Source organism: Drosophila suzukii, chromosome 3 (assembly GCF_043229965.1).
Source record: "Drosophila suzukii chromosome 3, CBGP_Dsuzu_IsoJpt1.0, whole genome shotgun sequence".
Lineage (NCBI taxonomy): Eukaryota > Metazoa > Arthropoda > Insecta > Diptera > Drosophilidae > Drosophila > Drosophila suzukii.
Window position 1 is genome coordinate 16,932,741 of NC_092082.1, and position 22,553 is coordinate 16,955,293.

At 46.0% G+C, this 22,553-nt stretch overlaps 5 protein-coding genes across 12 annotated transcripts; 2 read left to right on the plus strand and 3 right to left on the minus strand.

The window, feature by feature from the left end:
- The first annotated feature begins 333 nt into the window (after positions 1–333).
- Pgm1 (phosphoglucose mutase 1) lies at positions 334–2,964 on the plus strand. Its single transcript, XM_017071182.4, has 4 exons — positions 334–491; positions 562–808; positions 1,420–2,638; positions 2,702–2,964. The coding sequence occupies exons 1-4, from the start codon at positions 414–416 to the stop codon at positions 2,838–2,840; spliced, it is 1,683 nt and encodes a 560-aa protein (XP_016926671.4). The 5' UTR covers positions 334–413; the 3' UTR covers positions 2,841–2,964.
- Strump (WASH complex subunit strump) lies at positions 2,918–6,977 on the minus strand. The gene is made up of 6 exons (XM_017071181.4): positions 6,875–6,977; positions 6,665–6,810; positions 6,505–6,607; positions 3,618–6,445; positions 3,186–3,557; positions 2,918–3,128 (listed from the first exon to the last, which is right to left on the minus strand). The coding sequence occupies exons 2-6, from the start codon at positions 6,784–6,786 to the stop codon at positions 2,975–2,977; spliced, it is 3,579 nt and encodes a 1,192-aa protein (XP_016926670.4). The 5' UTR covers positions 6,787–6,810; positions 6,875–6,977; the 3' UTR covers positions 2,918–2,974.
- A 572-nt stretch (positions 6,978–7,549) lies between these two features.
- Taf4 (TBP-associated factor 4) lies at positions 7,550–16,560 on the minus strand. 8 transcript variants are annotated; one of them, XM_017080847.4, is made up of 11 exons: positions 16,405–16,550; positions 15,623–15,879; positions 14,860–15,433; positions 13,529–13,690; positions 12,686–13,309; positions 11,172–11,732; positions 10,878–11,105; positions 9,581–10,471; positions 9,350–9,523; positions 9,158–9,283; positions 7,550–9,062 (listed from the first exon to the last, which is right to left on the minus strand). In XM_017080847.4, the coding sequence occupies exons 3-11, from the start codon at positions 15,232–15,234 to the stop codon at positions 8,904–8,906; spliced, it is 3,300 nt and encodes a 1,099-aa protein (XP_016936336.3). In that variant the 5' UTR covers positions 15,235–15,433; positions 15,623–15,879; positions 16,405–16,550; the 3' UTR covers positions 7,550–8,903. The 8 variants fall into 8 exon arrangements, with proteins under 8 accessions (XP_016936336.3, XP_016936335.3, XP_016936337.3 ...); XM_017080846.4 differs by having other exon boundaries at positions 15,623–15,890; positions 16,405–16,549; XM_017080848.4 differs by lacking the exon at positions 15,623–15,879 and having other exon boundaries at positions 16,405–16,560.
- A 458-nt stretch (positions 16,561–17,018) lies between these two features.
- IleRS-m (Isoleucyl-tRNA synthetase, mitochondrial) lies at positions 17,019–20,229 on the plus strand. The gene is made up of 6 exons (XM_017071189.4): positions 17,019–17,232; positions 17,289–17,565; positions 17,623–17,827; positions 17,885–19,078; positions 19,139–19,475; positions 19,531–20,229. Exons 1-6 carry the CDS (start codon positions 17,068–17,070, stop codon positions 20,173–20,175), a joined length of 2,823 nt encoding a protein of 940 aa, XP_016926678.4. The 5' UTR covers positions 17,019–17,067; the 3' UTR covers positions 20,176–20,229.
- On the minus strand, positions 20,189–22,408 carry IntS9 (integrator complex subunit 9). Its single transcript, XM_017080858.4, has 3 exons — positions 22,299–22,408; positions 21,080–22,237; positions 20,189–21,020 (listed from the first exon to the last, which is right to left on the minus strand). Exons 1-3 carry the CDS (start codon positions 22,305–22,307, stop codon positions 20,223–20,225), a joined length of 1,965 nt encoding a protein of 654 aa, XP_016936347.3. The 5' UTR covers positions 22,308–22,408; the 3' UTR covers positions 20,189–20,222.
- Between the last annotated feature and the right edge of the window lie 145 nt (positions 22,409–22,553).

Here is a 22,553-nt window from a genome sequence, read left to right on the forward strand (position 1 = left end):
TTAAAATTCGACATACATTTGGCTTAAAACAGCTGTTTGCCGGTACCCGGGAATGCCCTTGACATGACATTGTACCCTACAGCAAGCTTTTGGCATATCAGTTTGCCCAATCATGACGATTAAATTGCGATAAATCATGGTGAAGTAGGGAAATTCAACGGGACTAAAGAGAGATAACCAAAATTATGGGTTCTTTAGGGGTCTTTAAGACACACCCCCAATTTTAGATTATGTCTGACTGGTAGCACGCATCGAAGATAGGGGTTATCTGGATCGCCATGGCCGAACCGCCTTGGCTTATCAGTGGGAGGCGAATTTCGCTGTGCTGTGTTTGACACTCAATTTTCATCGCACGCAAACGCGGTTCATTCGTCCAGTTGGAATTCAACCAGCAGCCGGAAAACTCCAGTGAAATGTCGCTAACGGTGGAAATTGTTGCCACAAAGCCCTACGAGGGTCAGAAGCCAGGAACCAGTGGATTGCGCAAAAAGGTGGGGTTTTAGATAATACAAAAGCCCCAGGAACAACCTTATAACTTGTAAAATCCATTTCGAATCCCAGGTTAAAGTTTTCACCCAACCGAACTACACGGAAAACTTTGTCCAGGCCATTTTGGAGGCCAATGGAGCTGCTCTGGTGGGATCCACCCTGGTCGTTGGTGGCGATGGACGTTTCTACTGCAAGGAGGCCGCCGAGCTGATTGTTCGGTTATCCGCTGCCAACGGGGTCTCCAAACTGCTGGTGGGTCAGAATGGAATCCTGTCCACCCCCGCCGTTTCCAGCCTGATCCGTCACAACAAGGCCTTGGGTGAGTTTTCCTATAGGCAGACTTCACTGTGCTCGTAAAGATCTTAATTGATAAGAAGCATCTTTATACAATCAACGGGTGGGGAGTTTCGTGACAGAGGTCCCTGGGGTCAAATAATAAGTATAGAATGAATCGGTTAACAGAGACCTTGTTGTTCCTTTTGTTATAAATACCTTTGATTTATAACTTGGAATTTGTTTTTCAAATTTTTAAAATTATATTTTTGCCATTTCATTATTGGCTGAACTGATTACTGATATTACAATGCTTATAAAAAAATACGTCTTATCTTCATTTCACAATAAGAAGTCAGTTTTGAATAAACAAAAAGTGATTGAACTTAATGAATGTTATGAAAAGGTTGAGGTTATTTTTATAGATAGCTTTTAAGATATTTTTATTTATATTTGAATTTTTCAAAAATTGATTAGACTTAATCCAATAATTAAAAAAATATTTATTTTAATTTTGAAAATTCTGTTAACTAAAATCGAAAACTTGAATTCTTGAATCTTCTTGGCAAATTGTTAATGGTTTATTATCTAGTTCTAGTTATATACCTTATACATTTTTAGTACCAGAGTTATATCTTCTTTTTCCATACACATTAGGTGGCATTGTGCTGACCGCATCCCACAATCCCGGTGGTCCCGAGAACGACTTCGGCATCAAGTTCAACTGTGAGAACGGAGGACCAGCCCCCGACGCCTTCACCAACCACATCTACAAGATCACCACAGAGATCAAGGAGTACAAGCTGGTGCGCAATCTGCAGATCGACATCTCCAAGGTGGGTGTGACCTCCTTCGACATCGCCGGAAAACCCTTCACCGTGGAAGTGATCGATTCGGTGGCCAACTATGTGCGTCACATGGAGGAGATCTTCGACTTTGCCAAGCTGAAGGATTTCGTGAGCGGAAAGGCCACTGGAAAGCCCCTGAAGATGCGCATTGATGCGATGAATGGAGTTACTGGCTCCTATGTGCGGGAGATCTTCCTGAACCGCCTGGGTGCCACAGAATCCTCTGTGGTCCACACTACTCCGCTGCCGGACTTTGGTGGCCTGCATCCCGATCCGAATCTGACCTATGCCAAGGATCTGGTAGACACTGTAGCCCAGGGAGATTACGACATCGGAGCCGCTTTCGATGGAGATGGTGACCGCAACATGATCATCGGCAGCAAGGCGTTCTTTGTGACTCCCAGCGATTCGCTGGCCGTGATTGCCCACTACCTGGAGGCCATCCCTTACTTCCAGAAGAATGGTGTCCAAGGATTCGCCCGCAGTATGCCAACTGCTTCCGCTGTGGATTTGGTAGGCAGGAAGCTGGGCAAGGAGGTGTTTGAGGTTCCCACCGGATGGAAGTACTTCGGTAACCTGATGGACGCGGGAAGGCTGTGCCTGTGCGGCGAGGAGAGCTTCGGCACCGGCTCCAACCACATCCGTGAGAAGGATGGCATCTGGGCGGTACTCGCCTGGATCTCCGTCATGCAACACACAGGCAAGGGAATCGAGGACATCCTGAAGCAGCACTGGTCTGTGTATGGTCGCAACTACTTTACCCGCTACGATTACGAGGAGTGCGCCTCGGATCCTTGCAACGAGATGGTGTCTACCATGGAGAAGACTATCACTGCCCCGGAGTTCGTTGGCAAGAGCTACTCCAGCGGCGGAAAGACCTACAAGGTCAAGGAGGCAGACAACTTCAGCTACACGGACCCCGTGGACAAGTCGGTGGCCACGAAACAGGGTCTGCGTATCGTCTTCGAGGATGGCAGCCGCATTGTGGTGCGTCTCAGTGGAACTGGCAGCTCTGGAGCCACCGTGCGGTAAGTTTGGACTCGACTTATCTTAATTATTCCTTTAAATAATCTGTGATCATCATCTTCCAGCTTGTACATTGATTCCTATGAAAAGGAGAACGTTTTGGGTCAGGCCAGCGTTATGCTGAAGCCCTTGATCGACATCGCCCTGGAGATCTCTCAGCTGCCCAAGTTCACCGGGCGCAATGCTCCCACCGTCATCACGTAAAGACTTCCTGCCGGGAAAGAATCCCTGAGATTACCAACCCATCCAACTAAAATCTCCACTTGTACCTCAGCGAGGCATTTCCTTGTTATGTTTTTCGGATTTATTAAAGTTTGTGTAGCCCAAACTATTTGTCCTTATTTTAAGGGTGTGGATAGGTACTCGTACTCGCTGAGTAACATATTGGGAATGCGCTGCTCCAGCACTTTAAGCGGCAATCGAGCGATGCGTATAAAAGCTAGCAGGAAGTGGAGAGCGGTGACCACCTCGGGACCCAAGACTTCCTTGTCCCTAAAAGGAAACATATTGCGTTAATCATTCCTTAATTAACAATTAAAATTCACTTACACTAACTGAGCCTCCGATATGGTCACCACATACTGACTCATGTAGGATATGAACAACATCTTGACGTTCCTGTGGAACTGCTGCAGGATGGTCACTAGACCCACAATGAAAGGCACATTATCAATGCTATCTTTGGCGGATTTTGGCAAAAGGCAATCGGTGTTCGTGGAATGCTGCAGACGACCCAAATGGGCAATAGTAAAGAGAAACAGGAACAACGCCATGTTATGTGTGTTTTTGGTGGTGAGAAAGACCTGCTCTAGAGGTTCAAAGTTGCCCGTATAGAGAAGTGTTTCCTGCAGTTCAGTCAACATGGCCACTCCCTGCTCATCACACAGATCCTTGCTGAGAGAGAGTTCCAGCAGAAGAGCCCTAGGTGTTGAAAGATTTAAATAGATTATAAATTTGTATAGAATATCATATATCACTCACTTGTTTAGGGTATCGGCAGTGTTCTCCAGCAGCTTGGCATCACATTTGCTGCTGAAGCTTAGTTCTCCGGCGATTTCTCGTCGCAGTAGCTGCTTCTGACCAATAGACAAGACCCACTCAAGAAGCGTAGGCCACACCTTAAGCCACCTTTGAGTGTACGATTGGTAATACTTCAATGGCTGCTTGGCCACCTCGGGTAGTGGGAAGTCCCTTGCCTCCAGTTCTTTGGTCAGACTGGCTAAAGTATCCACCCACATGCGATCCGAGGTCAGGTTTCGTTGTAGCCTTTCCACGTTCTGCTTTAACTCATCTGCCAACATATGCGCGTACAGACGCTCCAGTCCTACCATTCCCGCCGGAGCCACAGCTTCTCGAAGGATGCCAAAGAATCCAGAGCCAGCCAGCACTTCCTGGTGTGGAGCTTTCTTCTCATACCATGTGCTTTTGAGGTCTAGAAAAATCGTTTGTTTGGGATCCGTGCAACGTAGGATTTCGTGGGCCAGACGACCAATAAAGTTATTGGAGGGATCTCCAAGCAGCGGTGGAAAATTGGGAATTGGAATAATCTGACTTTGGTGCTCCGATTGAAACTCATGGACTTTGTTGCGCAGAAAGGCGTTGCACTCCTTCTCCACATTATAGTTAATGATCCGTTGCGATTCCTCCAACAGAATGCGAAGTCCTTGGACTCTCAAATAATCCTCTATATATTCGAAGGACCTGCGATATCCTTCAATCGTTTTGGCCAGAGCTTGCAGTTTTTGCTGGAGAAGCTGCACAGGAGTTTTGCCTTTTTCGGGCGTAAAGATGAGGCCCAGATTGTAGGCATTGGCCAGGTGGTTCACCAGTTCCTTGCGTATCCCATCCTCCAATAGTTGTTTGGGATCTAGTTCGATTACACCCACTAGAGTCGTTTTCATCATTAGGATTCCTTTAGTGAAAACAGCAATGGAGTTGGTTAGCTGAGCCACCTTTGCTCGCTCTTCGAACTGGGCATAATCCTTCAAGCGCTCCTTTTCCACTCGCGTGGGAAACTCTTTGATCACGTTCGTCAGCAGATAGATGATCCTTGCCAGAATGCTAAACATGGTCTCTGGAACAATTTGCAGAACGCGTCGCAGGAAGTTGGCCAGCTCTGTGCTGTAGTAGTTCGACACGGAAGCCAGATCCTCGCTCTTGGCCTGATTGATCCGCATCAGAGGCACCTCCAGTGTGCTGGCCAGTTTCAGGAACACTGCCCGGATACCAATCACCGCCTGCGGTTGTCGCTTAATGTGATCCTGCATGAGGGGCGTAAAATCGCGCTGTAGAAGATGCCAGGCGTAGCTGAAGTCGGTGATCATTTGGATGTGGATCTCGATGTCTTCTTTGAGGTTGATAAGCTGCGCCATCCGATTGAGCATATCCCGGGTCTCCTGCAGCTGCTGCTTGACCAGCATGTTGGAATGAAGATTGTGATACTCCTGCACTTCGTCCAACGCCTGCATCACCTGAATGATCAGCCTTCCTGACTTTTGTGGCCTACTCAACTCCAGTTTCTGAAGACGCCCTGCCACTTCCCCAAACCATTGCTGCAACTGAGGATTCTGTTCGATCTTGGTCAAAGGTCTAGAGCCAGCAAAGGCCTCACTTAACTCCTTCAACCTCTGCATGGTCTCATCCCTGCTTTTCGTCCAGCGCTCCTCTTTGGTCTGTTGAATCTCCGTCAAGAACTCCCTGACACTCAGTTCCATTTGGCTGCAGTTGAGCAACAGGTGGTACAGCATATTCCGATCGAATTGCAATTCCTGGAGCACCATTCGCTGCACTTGTCCAGGCAGAGTGGCTGTATGCGCAAAGACGAAGACCTCCTTTGAGGTGTGCAAGCAAAACCAACGGAGAAGAACATTTGATTGCCTCATCATCAGTATGATCTTGTTGGCATGCTCCAAAACAAAGTCATCATCGAGGACTCCCTCACGAACAATTTCCTGGGTCTTTTGCATAATCTTTCCCAATTGCTCCTTTTGCTGCTGACAAAGAGACTTTATCCCCGCCGGACCAATCACATTTTCTATGGCAGATCGAGCTGCCTTGAAGTCCAACCAGGCATCCACCAGATTAACTGTGATGCCCATGTACAAAGATATAGTCCAGTTGTCGCAGAAAAACTTGTCCACAATCTCACGCATCTGGGAGCCCTGGGAATGGAGAACTTTTGGGCAGAAGTACAAGCACACATACAACATGGCTGCCTGGGTGGAAAGAGCCGTGGAGCGATGGGCAGGATGGGGGTATAGGGTCAACTGGTTGTATATATCATCGCACCGGAGGCGGGCCACCACAAGATCCACAAAGTTCTCATCGAAGGGAAAGCGAGAGAAGTAGGCCTCCGGATATCTGGGAACCACCAAGCTCGCAGCTGCAGCAGCTGCCTGTTTGCCACACAAACTAAGCACTTTACTCGCCTCCGTGGGATGGACATAGCCAGTGGAGCGAAGGAGCAGGCAAACGTCATGGATATTGCTCTCGTCCCCGCTGGGCGTGGCATCTCCTCCACTATAACGATAGTAGGCGATCAGCAGACGTTCTCTCACATCGCCCGGCAGGTGAAAATCCAGGAGTAGGAGAATCACTCCAAACAGGTAGAGAGATTCGCAGAGCAGCTGGCGTCCTTCCTCCTCCTGGAGAACTGTCTCCAGGGTCTGCTGGATGTAGTAGCCACTGTTTAGCTCCTCGATATACTGTTTAAGATCAGAGGCATAGTGATGGATGCTCTGGAAGGCCAGGTAAAATCGAGTGATTAGCGGAAGCTGGGCCCGCGCCTCGTCATCCAGTTCGGTCAATTCCTGGAGGAGATTAAGTGGGTTTTTATAATGCTTGCTTGAATATAGCCATTCACCATTACCGGACTCTGTTCGATCTTCTTCTCATGATCCTCGGCCACTTTAAAGTAGCTGAAATCCAGAATAATCTCGCCGTATTTCGCCTTATCTGCCTTGTTGTCCAATCTGCGGGGGAGTGGTCACCCATTAGTCATCGTTTTTAGGCATTTCATTAAAAGTTACCTATAAATAGCGGGCACATAGTCCTTGAGACGCAGGATCTCCGCTATTATGGAGTTACCCACCGACACTATATTCAGCAGATTCTGGCCACAGGCATTGTTCTCATCCAGAAACTCAGCCATTTTCTTGGTTTCTGGGATTGCACTCTGTAGGGAAACCATTTTCTATTATAAAACATATAAAATTTAGCAGCTATGCAGTCATATTTACCTTAAATTAGTCCATTTATGAATATTATCACTTGTTTTTTTGTTTGCAATCACTAATATGAACGTATTTTATTTGCAAGAAAATACTTAAATCGGGTCATACTAAACTCAGATTATAGGGTTGTCAAGCATTCCAATACTTAAGGCGCCAAAGTTTAAATATACTACATATGTGATAAGACTCAATAAAATGCCTATCCTTAAGATCAGAACTCATATTTCTTAACGAGCATATGATCAATAAAAATGTAACACCATTATATTAAATTATACGACCAAAACTTTATGCTTTTAAAGCACATAAATCAAGTAACACGATTTTTTATGAAAATCATTTTTAAAAAAATCTAAAAAAAAACTTTTGAAAAAATTGCCAATTTGTTAGGTGTTTCTAGTTGAATCCAAACGTGAATTTGGTTCTGTTTATTTTGTGTTAGATTTTCATTCTATGGGGGGCTACACAAAATTTCAGTAATATTAATTAACATAATAAATGAATATAAAAATATCAATAAAATTAATTAATTCAACTACATAAATTGTAATGATTTAACTAGCTAATTAACTGAGATACCGTTACATAATCCATCCGACATAAAATAATATTGTGTATAAGAAAACACTGCGCACTTAAATAAATTCTGCATTTTCCCCACTAACAATTTCCCGTGCTCAGTTGAAGTTTTCTGAATTTTTTCTTTTATTTTTTTTTGCTTAATATTAAAACATAATAATAATAATAATATTTATATATATTCAGTTATATGCCTACCAAACTATGCGCTGTGTTTACGGTTGCGTTTGCCTGCTTTTTGTTTTTCATATTAATTTAATGTACACACAAAGAATTTGTTTAGAATTGTTCCTTTTTGCTTAGTTTTACTGAATTACATCAATTGTCAATTTATTTGTTATAATTTGTTTGTTTTGGGATTGTATTTTACAAGATTTATCCGGCTAATTGTATAAAATTTGTCTATTTTGTGTGTGTGTAGGCCGGGTTTGATTGGGGGCGTTTTGGGATTTGGGGGAGCCTTGTGAACCGTGTTTTTCAATGGATGAACGAGCGCCACTAAAACATATTTTATATCGGTGTACTAAGATCTCTGCGTTCCCACCGTTCCTAGCCATCGAGAATTCGTTAATTACGTTTGCGTTTACCTAGTTATCTATTAGAAAAATCGTATCCTAGCATGTATTTACAATTTGTTTGTTGTGGTCTTGCCTAACGATTGGTTTCCGTTTATACAATATAGGTAATTAAAAATTACATCGTTTTGTTTAAACAACTATAACTAATTCAATGTTTTTATGTTTAAATGGATATTTTCTTCGCTTCTGTTTTTGATGTGTTTTGTTTAATTTTTGTTTTAGCAGTTGCTGAACTTGTTTCGATCTTTTGGTTTTAAAAACCATCTATCTGTAATTCGGTTTCGATTTCTCGTGTTATATCGCGCGCGCGCTTACTTTTCGCTTAATATCTATAAATTATGCTTCGTTTTCGTTTAACAAACTAAGCTAAATAATTAAATATTAATATATATGTTTATATCGTTTAGATAAGGCCGTCAATGCAGTTGATGCAAACATTATGATACAAATTACAAATCGTACGCCCGCTGACTGCGCGTTCTCTGTACTTTAATATTCCTCTCTATTATTTAATCCTTTCCTTTACGTTACTCTGGTTTTGTTTTGTTTTTGTGTTTTCTTTTTTTGGATTGGTTTGGTTTAAGTTTTACAGACAATTTATTGGGAAAAATAAACGAGCTTTAAAATAGGCTTAAATCAAATACGATTAGAATTTAGGGTTTAAGTGTGTAAACGTAAATATAGAAATTAAATAGGGCCGCCTAACTAAAAAAGAAACAACAAAGGGGGAGACGCGACGCAGTTAAATTTGAGGCTAAATTATATTGCAAATGGATGAAATCGTAAAGCTGGAGACACAACGACGACGACGACGACAGTCCACGGAGTAGGAGAATCTGCGAGAAGAACACGGTGCGAATGATGGGCAACAGCAGCGATCACTTGAGGTATGTCTTGAACAGCACGGAGCTGCGACAGAACTCGCGCTCCTGCTCCATGTAGAAGAGCATGTCGCGCAGGTTCACACGCTTGATGCGCGGCCTTAACGTTGTTGGCGCAGATCCCGAACTACTGAGCACTCCGCCGCCACTGGAACCCTTTTTTTTAAGTTAGAAACACAACTTAATTAATAACAGCTCTGGGATTTTGTATATCTAATATTATTATTAAAGAATAATAAACCTGTACATACCACTCCCGCACTGACCGCTTCGCCGTCCAGCTTCAGCTTTTTCCGAGGTCCAATCGCCTGTAACGCCGTCAGATTGGCATCTCGCTGACGCAGCTCCTCCATCTCGGCGCGCTGCATCTCCTTGGCCTAGACAATGAGAGAAAGACTTAAGCAAATGGCTCCGGGGAACGGCGATTGCGATTGCGATCCTACCCTCGCCTTCATCTTGGCCTGTTCGGGATCCTCGACGCGCGACCGCGACTTGGCTGCCCGCAGCAGCATCTCGCGCTCCAGCTCCTCGTGTCGCTTCTGCTCGGCCTTGTCCAGCTCCTCCAAGAACTTGATCTGACCGCGCACATCCTTTGCGGGCTCGTAGCGTGAATCCAACTAGTTGAACCAGTTATTTAATAAGGTTATCTCTTTAACAAGTTTGGAAAAACTAACCTTGATGACATCAATGCGGTGCTCCGCTATCACAGCCAACTTCTCCACAATGTTCTTCAGTCGCTCCTGGCAGGCGTGCGATATCAGAACGGCCACATCCTGCGACGGCTCATCCAGTCCCGCCTCCGACGTAATGGCCCGTATCCGGGCTTGCAGGGCGGGCAGATTGAGGAACACTTCATCTTTGCAGGAACGTATCTGCGTGCCGATGTTTTCCGTGCAGCCGAGAATCCGCTGCGACTCCTCCGCCAGGTTAACGCCACCCATGGCGGCCACATCGTTGATATCATCGTCGCCGTACATCGAGGACATGGAGCTCTGCTGGAAAAACGAGTTCGCCGCCGATGCTGCCGCTCCGCTTGCGTTTAGCTTGGCGTCCATTTCCATGGCGTCTCGTTTCTTTTTGCCCAGCGTCTTGTTGATCACTGGCGGTGGCCTCGCCATCGTCTTGGCTCCAATCGGTGTTAGAGATGCATTGATCCGTTCCATGTGCGGCGGATGCAGCGACGGCGCCTTGATCTCCACCAGCTTCGCTTCGAAGTGATTGTTGTTGTGGTTCAGCGAGTTTTGCATCTGCTCTCGGGCTCGAAGAGCTTCGGGTGGAAGGTGGACCGTGGGCAGCGACGGTATCGGCAGCGATGTGGTCGAGGCGGAGTTCAGCGTGGACAAAACGGACAGCGTGGGCGTTGGCGGTGGTCCGCCAGATATGGCGGCCAGCGAGGGCGGGTGCAAGCTGGGCGTGATCGCTTTGATCTGCGTCTGGCCCACCTTGACGGCAGTGAGTTTGTTCGCGGTGGGCGCACTGTTCGGCGGCCGGGTGGTAGCCCGGATTTGCACCGATCCCGTGCGCTGCAATTGCGCATGCTGCGGTCCGCGAATTTGCACTATATTCTGTGAAGAAATATTATTTATATTTATTAGTAGTAATAATAGAATATAGGTGTAGTATTAGACTAAAGCCTGTTTTAATTTTAAAGTACATATGCGCCTCTTAAATACTCAATACAAAACTAAATCCGTGATTCGAAAAGCTAACTTAATGCAGACAGGTGTTGAAAACTACGAAAAGAAGTCGAAATGATCTTTAAATATAGTAAACATAAGTATATAAATGCTGCCAGTTGAGAGCATAATTCAAAAGACAAAGAAGCCACATATTTATTCTAATTGAAACAAAGTATCTGCTTAAAAATCTTGGAAACAATATGGAAACACCTAACATTATTACTTGTTGAGTGAAGTGAAATTTAAACAAATTTAGCTGGAGACTTTAGGTAATAACAAATATAAAACTTACCGCCTGTCCAGGCACCTGCAACGAAGGTATCTGGGTGCGAATTCCTCCCGTGTTGACGAGTCGCGGTGCTGTGGGCAGCCTGATATTGGGCGGTTGCTTCGATATCGTGGTGTGGCCAATGGTGGGTCGTGGCGTGCCCAAGGCATTCGGCGTGATCATGCGCACCTGCGTCTGTCCAATGGTCGTTGTCTGGCTGGGACCGATCGGACGGATTTGCGCTTGTATTTTCTATAAAGAAAATCGAATATAAAATCGAATATTATACTAAAGATATAAAAGATTTCCTTGACTTACAGGCAGCTGTTGAGAGAGTCCGGCCAGACCGAGCACATGCTGCGGCGGTGGTTTAATGCCTTCGATTACCAACTCCTTGGTGTACAGCGCTTGCCGGAGCAGGGGCAAACTCTTCTTGAGGAATCCAATCAGACATGGCTGCGGGCTGGCGTTGAGCAAGCGCTCCAGGCGGTCACAAAACTCCTCCGGCTCCACGTTCGCATTGACCAGCTCCTGGATGAGGGTGCGCACATTTTTCTCCACCGGCTTTGGTTCCCGTGTCGACAATTCGATTAAATTGGCTAGAAACTTGCGACACTTTTCTTTGGTATTGCCCTGCTGCGTCGTCGTCGCTGCCGTCGTACTGCTCACCACCGACGCCACACCTCCCGCGGAACTGACATTGTTCACCTGCTGCTGGGACTGCTGGGCCGGTATCGTTTGGATCTGCGTAATCTGCGGCAAGTGCGGCGCCTGCGCATTCAATTGCGTCAAGTGCGGCGGCTGCGATGAGTTCGCATAGCCACTGCTGGCAACCGAATTGACAATAATGTTGCTGGTGGCGGTCGTGTTGGTCATAGACTATAGAGGAAAACAATAAATTAATTAATACATGGTTTAGATAAAATGTTATCATATATAGTAGTGCAAAATTAAGACCAAAAAGCGTTAGAATAATTATTAAAAATATTATATAGCAGAATAAAGATGATGATGGTTCTTTTTATCAGGATGGGAGGGTTCAGGGGACCTGGTCTCCAAATATGTGTGCAGGGGACAGGGCTATGGCTGGGGCATGGATAATGAGATGAACCGGAGACGTGATATTAAAATGCTCTCGAGAGCCATTTTTCTCGAAAATTATTTATTCCTTATTTAATTAAAAATGTTTTTAGTAGTAAAATACACGACTTTAGTTAAAGGCTCAAGACTAATCAAACAAGTTTGAAGTTTACTTTTTTAATAAAAATATATATAATGGCTTCATTTGTTGAAAACTATTCTCTGACAAAAGTTAACAGTCAAAGTTGTCGGAAGAAATTAATTACAATTCTATGAAATGGGTTCGCATGGTGATACTCTAGTGGATTTTGGTTAAGAAACTATTATTTAAGGAGGGATTCGTCGGGATTAAAACAACAGCCCAGCACACATCGTTGGGCAACCCGATAGCCAGTCCTGTTTTATGATGTTTGGCCTGGAACAGCAGCTCCTGGACAGCGCATTTAACTAAATCGAATTGAAATAAGGAGTATCGAAAATACACAGACAGTTTTACACAACGCAGCATGCAGTACATTTACGTTTATATCATATATATGCAGTCATATACGAGAGTATTCTGGATAAATCAAAATGAAGTGGTGTTCGCATGTTACGAACCAAAACGGAACTGAAGCGTAGGCATAGTTATTATATGTATTGTATAAATAAGATCAAATCCAAATGCATAACAGACAAAGGAGAACAGAGGAGAGAAGAGCAAAAAACAAAAATGTTCGAGTAGGAGATATATCCTGCTGGCTTCTCTTTACGTTTTGCTTGATCTTTATGGTGGCTGCCACATTGGCGGCAGCTGCTGCAGCGGCAGCCGCAGCGGATGCCTGTTGCTGTTTATGTTGCTGCTGCTGCTGCTGGGCCTTGAGATGTTGCTGCTGTTGGAGCTTCTGTTGCTGCTGTTGCTGGTTAGTAGCGGGTTTGTTGTTGTTCTGGTTGTTGTTGTTGGTAGTGGTGGTGGTGTTGGTGGTGGTGGTGGCATTGATAATACTATTATTATTGTTATTATTGCTGGATGGGACTGTGGATGATGTACGGACAATCGTTTTGCGCAGTGCAATGCTAGTGCTGGCGGTAGTGCTGTTGGTTGCTTGTTGCTGCTGTTGCTGTTGCGATTGCTGCTGTTGTTGCTGCTGATGTTGCTGTTGTTGTTGTTGTTGGTATCTACTTACAGCTGCAGCCGGCACAGTTTGCAGACGGATCTGTGTGGTTGTGGGATGGTTTGTGGTGCTTGTCGTGTTGCTGTTATTGCTGGTGTTGGTTATGGTCTGTGTCACCGTCGGCGGACCCGTCGTCGTGCCCACGCGCAACAGCTGGAATCCGTTATCCGTCTTGACCAGCAATGCCGGGGTCTGACCCGTATTAAGTGTGCTTAAAGTTATCTAAAAGTAAAGAGAGAGAAGACAGAGAGACTCGGTTTTCATCTGCTGGACCATGGTGTGTGGTGTATGTGTGGTATGATGTGTGTGCTTGAATGATGGGCTGTGCACATGCGCGTTTTTGTGATAGAGTGTGGTTGGGTTAGGGAGCTCTGTGAGTTAGTAGAGAAGAACCCACCACAACAACCGTAGTAATTAGCCTTCTTCAGCCTTCATACTCACCGATGGACTCTGCGGTCTCACGCCCGCCATGTGGGAGTTGATCACCACACGGCTGAGCGGGTTGGTGGGCACATTCTTCTGCTGCTGCTGCGACGGCGCCTGGTGGCGCATGCCCACCACCACGCCCGCCGGCAGCATCGAGTTCAGCAGCGGTTGACCGGCCTGGGAAATACACAGCGTTATCATTAGTCAATCACTCAATAAATCGATCGCTAGCTTATCTCATCACATAAGTCTATTTGGGGCAGAGGAAGCGTTGAGAGGGGTTGCGGGATTCTAAGTTGGCCTACAACATGCAGCAAATGGCGTCTAACGCTCGTCGGAGGACCCCAAGGAAAGTGGACTTAAGTTGTTTAACCAATTCTTGTTGTGCTAACTGAATTTGAAGGCGTGTGATCTACTATATGTTCTATATAAAGCGAGCATTGAAAGCAATAGTTCTACAAATATAATGGTGTGGATCTTGTTGTACAAAGTAAGCTTATAAGTGGGCTAGTGCTTGCGATTAAAGGAATACGGGGGAATTGGGTTGAGGACTCGACATTTTGCAATGATTTTGGAACTAGGTTTATATAGCTAAAAATGTGTGAACGCAAGGTAATGAAATTGTTTCTAAATTCTGGTTTATCCTTTAAATAGCAAGGGGAAAAGCATAAGAGATTACAATGCGACATTGGCTAGGAATCATAAGGAAATTGTAAATGAAAAATTATGGCTTAAGATTAATTAAAAAATATAACTTGAGCTTTTATAAATAGAAAAGTAAATTAAACCTAAAAAGCATAAAAGCATTTATTTTAAACTAAGAAGTTTGGAGATTGAATAATGTTTAAAACTGAATAAATAATGTCTGGACTTATAGATGTTTTTAATGGTGAGAGAGCGTCGGTTTTACCCAATTTAAACAAGGATTTGGGATTTTCAGACAGCAGAGATGTCAATATTAATTGAAGGGCATAATGAAAAATGGTCTAAAAGGATTACCGATTTTAAAAAATGTTTCAGACAGTAATATGATATTAAAAAAAACAATTTCAAAGAATAGCTAATATTCCTGGATTTATGGATATTTTTAAAAGTAGGAGAGTGAGGATTTAAGCCTGGGTTTACCCCATTAGAGTGAGAATTTGGGATTTTCAGACAGCAGATATAGTTATAAATGAAAGCGCAATAAAAGTATAAAGTACAACCAAAGTGTGTGCGGCCACTACTATCCGATTCGAGCGAGGATTTTAGGAGGTTTCGGATAGGGATATTCAGAATTGGACGAGTGATACGCCCGACTTGCGATCGCCTAGCGCCCGAAGTGGGTTTAGCTTTAATGTGGATACCTGATTGATGGTCTTGGTCATGGTTACGATTCCTGCTGGTGCACTTGAGACTAGACCCGCCGGCAGGGTGACAGCATGGTGGTTGGATTTAATAACTAGGGTTTGTGTTTGGGTGGCACCTACGGATTGCGTCTGCTGCTGCTGTTGTTGCTGCTGTTGCGCCTGCTGCTGCTGCTGCTGGACATGATGGACCTGCTGCAATCCCTGATGCTGACCACCGATACCCGCCTGTATGGTCTTGATGGTGGTGGTGTTCGGCAGCTGGGCCGTTGATATGACGGCGCCGGGATTGCCGGCTATGTTGATGGTGCCATTGGGCAGCGGCTGGCTGGTGAAAGTGATGCGATTGCCGGCAGCTGTCTGGCTGGTGTTCATCGTGCTGTGTGTGGTGGTGGTGGTGTGTTGTTGTTTTGTTTATGTTTTTTGTTGGCGAGTGTGACTCCTTTCCTTTGACTTTTGTTTGGTGTGGGCGAGCGATCCTGTTCCGATCAACTACTAGCGCACATCCTGTCGTCGTCGTGGTGAAGGAGGTGGTGTTGCCGTTGTTCTTGTTGCATGCTGTGCGCTCCCAGAACTGCAAGGCAAGGGGAGGCGCATTTAGTATTTATACGAGAGGCGGCGCAGGAGCAGGTAGGTGGGTGGAGGAGCAGCAGCGGCTGTCTACCTGCCCACCGGCTACCTGGTCATAAACCAGATGCTGGGAAGAAGGGGACACTCGGGACGGGAACACCTGGAGGCGGCGCACAGGTAATCGCGCATTCACCTTGGCCAAAAGAAGCGGGTGCTCCGCTGACTTAGTGCTGCGCTGGCTGGCTCACTCGCTCAGTCGCCTTCGCCGTCGCCGTCGTCGTCGCCTTTCTCCTGGCGCATCCGACGTAGTCGTCGCGTGTGTGTTATCTTGCTAATGCGCTGCTGCCTTTTGTTTAACTCCCTACGGACTTTTCTACACCTTTCCCGATCGGCGGTTTTTCCTGCGCACACACACACACGCGCGCGCTCGCACGGACTGTTTGTTGAGCACTGGAAGAATGCTTTATTTTGATTATTTTGATGTACAAAAAATTTGGCAGCGACGGTGCCAGAACGCCGCCATTTTCACGAATGCGCGTGCAAAGCGAAAATCGAGGGAGGCGGGCGTTGCCAGATGGCGGGCGAAAAACACGTAACCGGCGATCTGGCAAGGCTGCACGTTTATGCGGGCGGATAGTTTGCAGTTACCGCAAATACATCAATTTAAATAGTTAATCGGGGACACTTAAAAATTAATGTTTAGCGAGAGAAAAATTCATATTTATTTTTTTTTGCAATATACGGCCACCAAAAACATTAAACAAAAAATAATAGTTAAACCCTATCTCCAGTGGCAATATGGAGCATCGTGCCAGCCGTAGTATTAGTAATTTCTACTTTTGCGGCCAGCGGGTGGTGGCATAAACCCACGTCCGTGTACGTTCGCCCATGTGTGTGTGTGTGTTTCAGTATCAGTTTTGTACAGCCTGCAGATGTCGGGGGCAATTTGTTGGGGCCTGCGGCCGATGCACTCACTTCAATTCATTTTGCGTTCAAACTCGGTGCACTGGGGCGCATTTTAAACGATTTCCCGTTGCGTTTCTCTGGCGATTTAGCCGAAAACCGAGTAAATATTGTTTACGGACCGCCGAGGTACGGACGAGTGTGTGTGCAGTGTGACCGTTGTGTCGGCGAAACAGGAATCTCCTAAAATAAAACGCGTTTAACAGTTAAATATACTGGAAATACTAAATGTGCTCGTATTTCAAATTATTTCAGGTTCATCATGGGTATTTCCAAAACTGTTGCTAAATTGTTAAGAATTCTTAAAGCTGTGCAACAGATGGACGAACCTAAATGGTTTCTGTTGAATTTACGAAGAGCTGTGAGTATTTGTCAATTTTTTCGGAATTAAAATAATTTATAACTTAATTTAATTATTTTCATTGTTAGTAACGGCTCCACTGCTTCGCAATTGTTAGTTCGAAAAATATATCTCGAATCAAAAATTATAGTCCTTTCAAGGGCATAAAAAATACATTTCTCCGACTGTATTTATTAAATCGATTTGATTAAATCTTGTAAAAGAATTTTTTAAACCTACGATCCACAAGGTGTGCGGAGTAAACGGTCTTTACGTTCCACAAAACATATGATTTCCACTTTACCGGCTGGTGTTACGTTTATATCTGCAGCAAAATGCTTAGGATTTTTAATTTTCGGCTTGGGTATCGCTTATACTCAGTGAAAGCGGCTAAGAAAGATGCAAAAAGGTATACAGACACCATTAACCTGCCAAAGACCAAGTTTCCCAACCGCCTGAGCTCAGCAAAACGTGAGGAACAGGAGCGTTTGATTTTGGAGGCAAGTTCTTGGATATAACTAAATCTTCAATTACATGTATCATATTTCCATTTCAGAAGAAGATCGCCGTTTCCTATGAGTACCAGGAGCAGCATTTGGCTGGGAAGGGGGAACCCACATTTGTCCTCCACGACGGACCGCCATATGCCAATGGACAACTCCACATGGGACATGCGGTTAACAAGATCCTGAAGGATATTACCTTGCGTCAACGAGTGGTCCATGGTCAGCAGGTCAACTACATTCCCGGCTGGGATTGCCATGGTTTGCCCATCGAACTGAAAGCCACCAGCACGGCTCCTGGTCAAAATGCTCTGGAAATTAGAAAGAAGTGTAAGTGTTTTCCTTAGCAATAGATTCCATATAAATCCTTGTTATGATCTACTGCAGCTCGCTCCTTTGCCTTGGAGGCCATCAAATCGCAAAAGGATGAGTTCAGCAGCTGGGGCATCTTGGCCAACTGGCAGAAGGATAATATCTACATGACCTTTCAGCCAGAGTTTATAGTCAATCAATTGAAAATGTTCCACAATCTCTATGAGAAAGGACTTGTCTATCGGGATTTGAAGCCGGTTTACTGGTCACCATCATCCAGGTGAGTTTGAAATAGTTTATAACATAAATATTCTCATGTGAAAATATATTCGATTAGGACAGCCCTAGCTGAGGCGGAACTGGAATATGACCCCAATCACATAAGTCCCTCGGTATATGTGAGATTTGCTTTAAATCCAAATGCCTTCGGCGAACAAAATAAGAAAGTTTTTGCTCTTGTGTGGACCACAACTCCTTGGACGTTGCCGAGTAACCAAGCCATTTGCTACAATGCCTCCTTGGAGTATGTTCTAGTCAGGCTATCGGATCACAAACCAGATGAGCTATATCTCCTGGCCTCAGCGCTTGTGGCAGACTTTGAGGCTAACACCCAGTTAAAATGTGATGTAGTCCAGACGGTTAATGGCAACTCATTGGACAAGCTCAGCTATAAACATCCCATAGACAAGGAACAGTCGAACCTGCCCTTCTTTGATGCTAGCCATGTGCAGGATAGCAAGGGAACAGGATTGGTGCACACAGCTCCTGCCCATGGACCCGAAGACTTCCTGGTTAGCCTAACCAAGAAAATACCCGTGAAATGCTTGGTGAATGAGGAGGGTATTTACACAAAGGAGGCTCCCGAGTTTCTGCGCGGAAAATCAGTACTGGAACAGGGAAATCCTCTTGTGCTAGAGTACATAACAAACGATGTAATATGCTCTACCACGATGGAACACTCCTATCCCATAGATTGGCGCACAAAGCAACCTGTGATAATTCGCGCCAGCGAACAGTGGTTCATCAATACCGAGAAGTTGAAGTCGTCGGCTGCCGATGCCCTGGAGAAGGTGGAAATCTATCCCCGAACCAATGCTGAGGCCAGTAAGAAAGCATTGCTTACCCAGCTCCAAAAGAGGCCATATTGGTGCATCTCCAGGCAACGGGCATGGGGAGTTCCCATTCCCGTTTTCTACAGTCGGGAGACGGGAAAAGTGGTACTCAATTCCGCTCTTATTAATCACCTCTGCGATCTGTTGCGCCAAGAAGGATCCATAGACTTCTGGTGGGCCAAGTCGGTGGATGAACTGGTTCCCTCTAATATACTCAACGAACTGGGCTATAAAGCCGAAGATCTCGTTAAGGGCAGCGACATATTGGATATCTGGTTCGACTCGGGCAGCACTTGGTCTGCAGTGCTGAAAAATGATAAAGTAGCCGATCTTTACTTGGAGGGATATGACCAGTTCACCGGATGGTTCCAATCCTCCCTGCTCATGAGCATTGCTGCCCGAGGAACTGCTCCCTACAAGTGAGTGAAGATGTGGTTTTAACTTAACAGAAACCCCCTATAATCTTGATTTTATTAAAGGGCCCTCTTTGTACATGGCTTTACAGTGGACGAGAAAGGTCACAAGATGTCTAAATCGCTGGGGAATGTCATATCTCCAAAGCATATTACCAAAAAGTACGGAACAGATGCACTGCGCTGGTGGGTGGCCTCCCATGGAACCCAACACATGTCCATTACGGTCAGCGATAAGTTGCTGCAGCAGGCGGCTGAAAATCTGAGCAAGGTTCGTGGCACCCTGCGGTATCTTAAGGGTGTAATTGGAGAGAGGCAAACGGACAAGGAACTGCCAACAACTTTTGATCAAAGCTATCTAAATCGCTTTTTGCTGAGCCAGTTGGTTGAGTTTGAATCGGAAGTAAGAGGCTGATTAATTCGTTCTCTTTTTATATAATAATTGCCTTTCTTTTAAGGTGGAGCATCTTTACAAGGCATACGAGTACAATCGCGTAGTGGCCTGTGTTCAAAACTTCCTGGCAAATCAGGTATCCGCCATCTATGTGCATCTGATCAAGGATCGCCTATATTGCGGCGACGATCAGGAGCTGCTGGCTATTCGTCAGACGCTTACCCAATGCTACGAACAGCTCTGCAAGAGCCTATGGCCCATTGTTCCCTTCCTGGTGGAGGAAAGTTGGAGCTACTACGACGTTGAAGGAGGAGCGTTTCATCAGCACAAAATTCAGGCTAAACCAGAATGGAAAGGCTCTGATTCCACTGAGGTGGTAAACGCAGCGCTTGATGTGAAACGTCTCATTAACCAACAGGCTGGCGAGGTCAACACCTGGCACTTGGCTGTGACCATCAAGGGAAGTAAGCTAGATCTGCTACAGAAATTGCAAAACACTCTTGGAGAGTCTGTGAGAAATTCGGAACTGTGCGAGATATTGCAAGTGGGTTCTGTTACCCTTCTACAATCCGATAATCACGACTTGGAAATAGCCCTAACTACACTCCAGACATCGCTGTGCCCACGTTGTCGTCGCTATAGTTTAGAGAACAATGAAGACCAGGAAACCTGTCAACGTTGCTCCGAGGTATTGGAAGCAAGGAACTAATCGTAAGAATATGTTGTTTTTTAGGTCTAAGGAATACATTTATGTTTTTAAAAACTCTGTAAGCACTTCATTAGGGTGTCCCGAAGCTTGAGACGAGTGGTGGGCTTTCCGCCGCATATAATGTGTGTCTCGTTGTCCTCGAACTTGATGACCGTGTCCTCGTTGACCAGGTTCAGGGTCAGAGCGCCGCCAGTGCGGTCCAACTTTATATTGGAGAAGCCGTCCTGCGCCAGCCGCTTCATCACAGCCTCCACATCGATGCTGCCGTACTCGTACTTCACGTTCTTGAGCACATCCTCCTTGGATGGAGCGCTGGTATTCGAGCTGGTCTCTTCTTTAATGGTGTCCGCACACGGTTGAATGCAGTGGACCTTGTCCTTCACCTGCAGAACGCCGGTCAGCGTTGAGAAGGTCACTCCGGCTGCCACCTCTCTGGGCGATATCTTTTGGGCCAGCTCCGAGGTGATGTAAATTCTATCCAGCTTTCGTTTCAACGGCAGGCGGATAATCTCACCGCACTTGAACGTTATGATCTTCTTGTCCGGCTGTTCTATGAACAGATTCGGCGCCGAGGGATGTGGCTTTGTGTACGCCTCTGGGATGACCAGCACGTTGGGCTTCAGCTCCTTGATCAGCTTATTGGCCTGCTGATAATTCAGGGACGTATCGATGGGGCAGTAAAAGGCCTTCATGGCGAGCGGCTGAAAAGGCGCAAGTACTTGCAAATAGGGGAAGTCCGGCTCCGTGAATATGATAGAGTTATTGGGATTGTTGCCCCACATTTCGATAAAGTGCACGGCGTCGCCAAACCGCAGGCTTGGATGTCCACAGAAAACCACGCAGGGCTAGGAAAGAGAAAATAAATTGAAATAAATGCGCTTATCAATAGTAGATGTTTATCTACCTGCCGGAAATCCTTGCTAAAGCCCTCGGAGAACACATGATTGTAGTGCTTTAACTTATTGTTGCGCAGATAGAAGGCATGCGGGAAAGGATCGTCTGGGAGATACACTTTATTCTGTTTCGCCGAACTGAGCCACTCGGCCAGGATATTGGAGTAGGCCAAGGAGCTGTCTGCCACGGGAGAGATGAAGAACATGGGTACATTGTTTAGGCCAGCGTTCTCCAGATTCTGTGTGAGGCACTCAAACAAGTCATAGACCACTCCAGAGGGATAGCAGGGAATCAGGGCGGATCCATTGTTCCGAATCGTCAGAGCCACGTTCATGCAAAGCTCGCCCAACTTGGTGTCCGGATTGACCGTCGGCGCCTGCGTCAGCCCGGTCATGATGAGCACATCGGCGTGTTTCAGTGCCGACTGATTGATGGGCCTTGGATGCGTGGTCAGTGTGGAGGAACCGCTGACGTAGCAGATTTTCTCGTGGGCCGTGCTCAGCACCCAGTTGCTGGAGCCCAGACAGTAGCCAGAGCTCACGGGCGTGGCAGTGAAGGCGCCCAGAATGTCCAGTTTCTCGTCGTAGCCCATGATGGTCACCTTGGACAGACTGCCCTGGACATCCTTGAGGCTAAAGATGGTGCGCCACTTCTTGGCCCGGAAAGCTTCGCTCAAGGGACTCGGCAGCAGGTGGAGCTTCTCCTTCCACAGCCGAGCGGTGCATGCCTTGGGCGACACCTCGATGTAGTCCACCAGTTCCTCCAGGAAAAACATGCCGATCTGCAGCGTTGGCTCCGTGGCATAGACCTTGCCCTTGAACCCAGTGTTCTCCGTGATGTACGGCAGGGCGAGCATATTGAGATAATTCGAGATAAGTATCACATCCACCTCACTGAAGTCCAGCATCTTGTCCATGGGCAGATTGAACTCCGGCGTGGAGTCCACGAAGACGCGGCCGCAGCAGTCCTTCAGCTCGCCATCCATCTGGGGATCGTGGTCCCGGCTGGGCACGAAGTTGGGCAGATTGGACCACTTCAGGGACTGCACGAACGGCAGCGGCAGGAAGTTGAGCACCGTCTGCTCCGTCAGACCGCAGTCCAGCATAATCCGCAGGCCCTTGAAGGTAATGATGTAACATGGCTTGGCCAGGTCCCCGCTGAGACAGTACTGCAAAGGGGAGTGTCACTTCCACTGATAGGGAGATCTTTATAACCGCAGGATGACTTACCAAACGCATTTTTAGAAACCGCCAGTCGCAATGACGGCGCTGCCGATTAGACGATGCAGATTTGTTTATATTTTGGGCCAGGGATGGAGAGGCGTTGTTTCCAACTGGTTCCCTTTGAACCGATGTCAGTGGTTCATTAATTAAAAAAAATTATGTATTAAAATAAAATCTGTCATACATTTAGAATGTATTGAGCTTAGACGTAAGTAAATTTAGATAAATCTTACTGTTTATTTTACCAGTTCCATTAGTTCC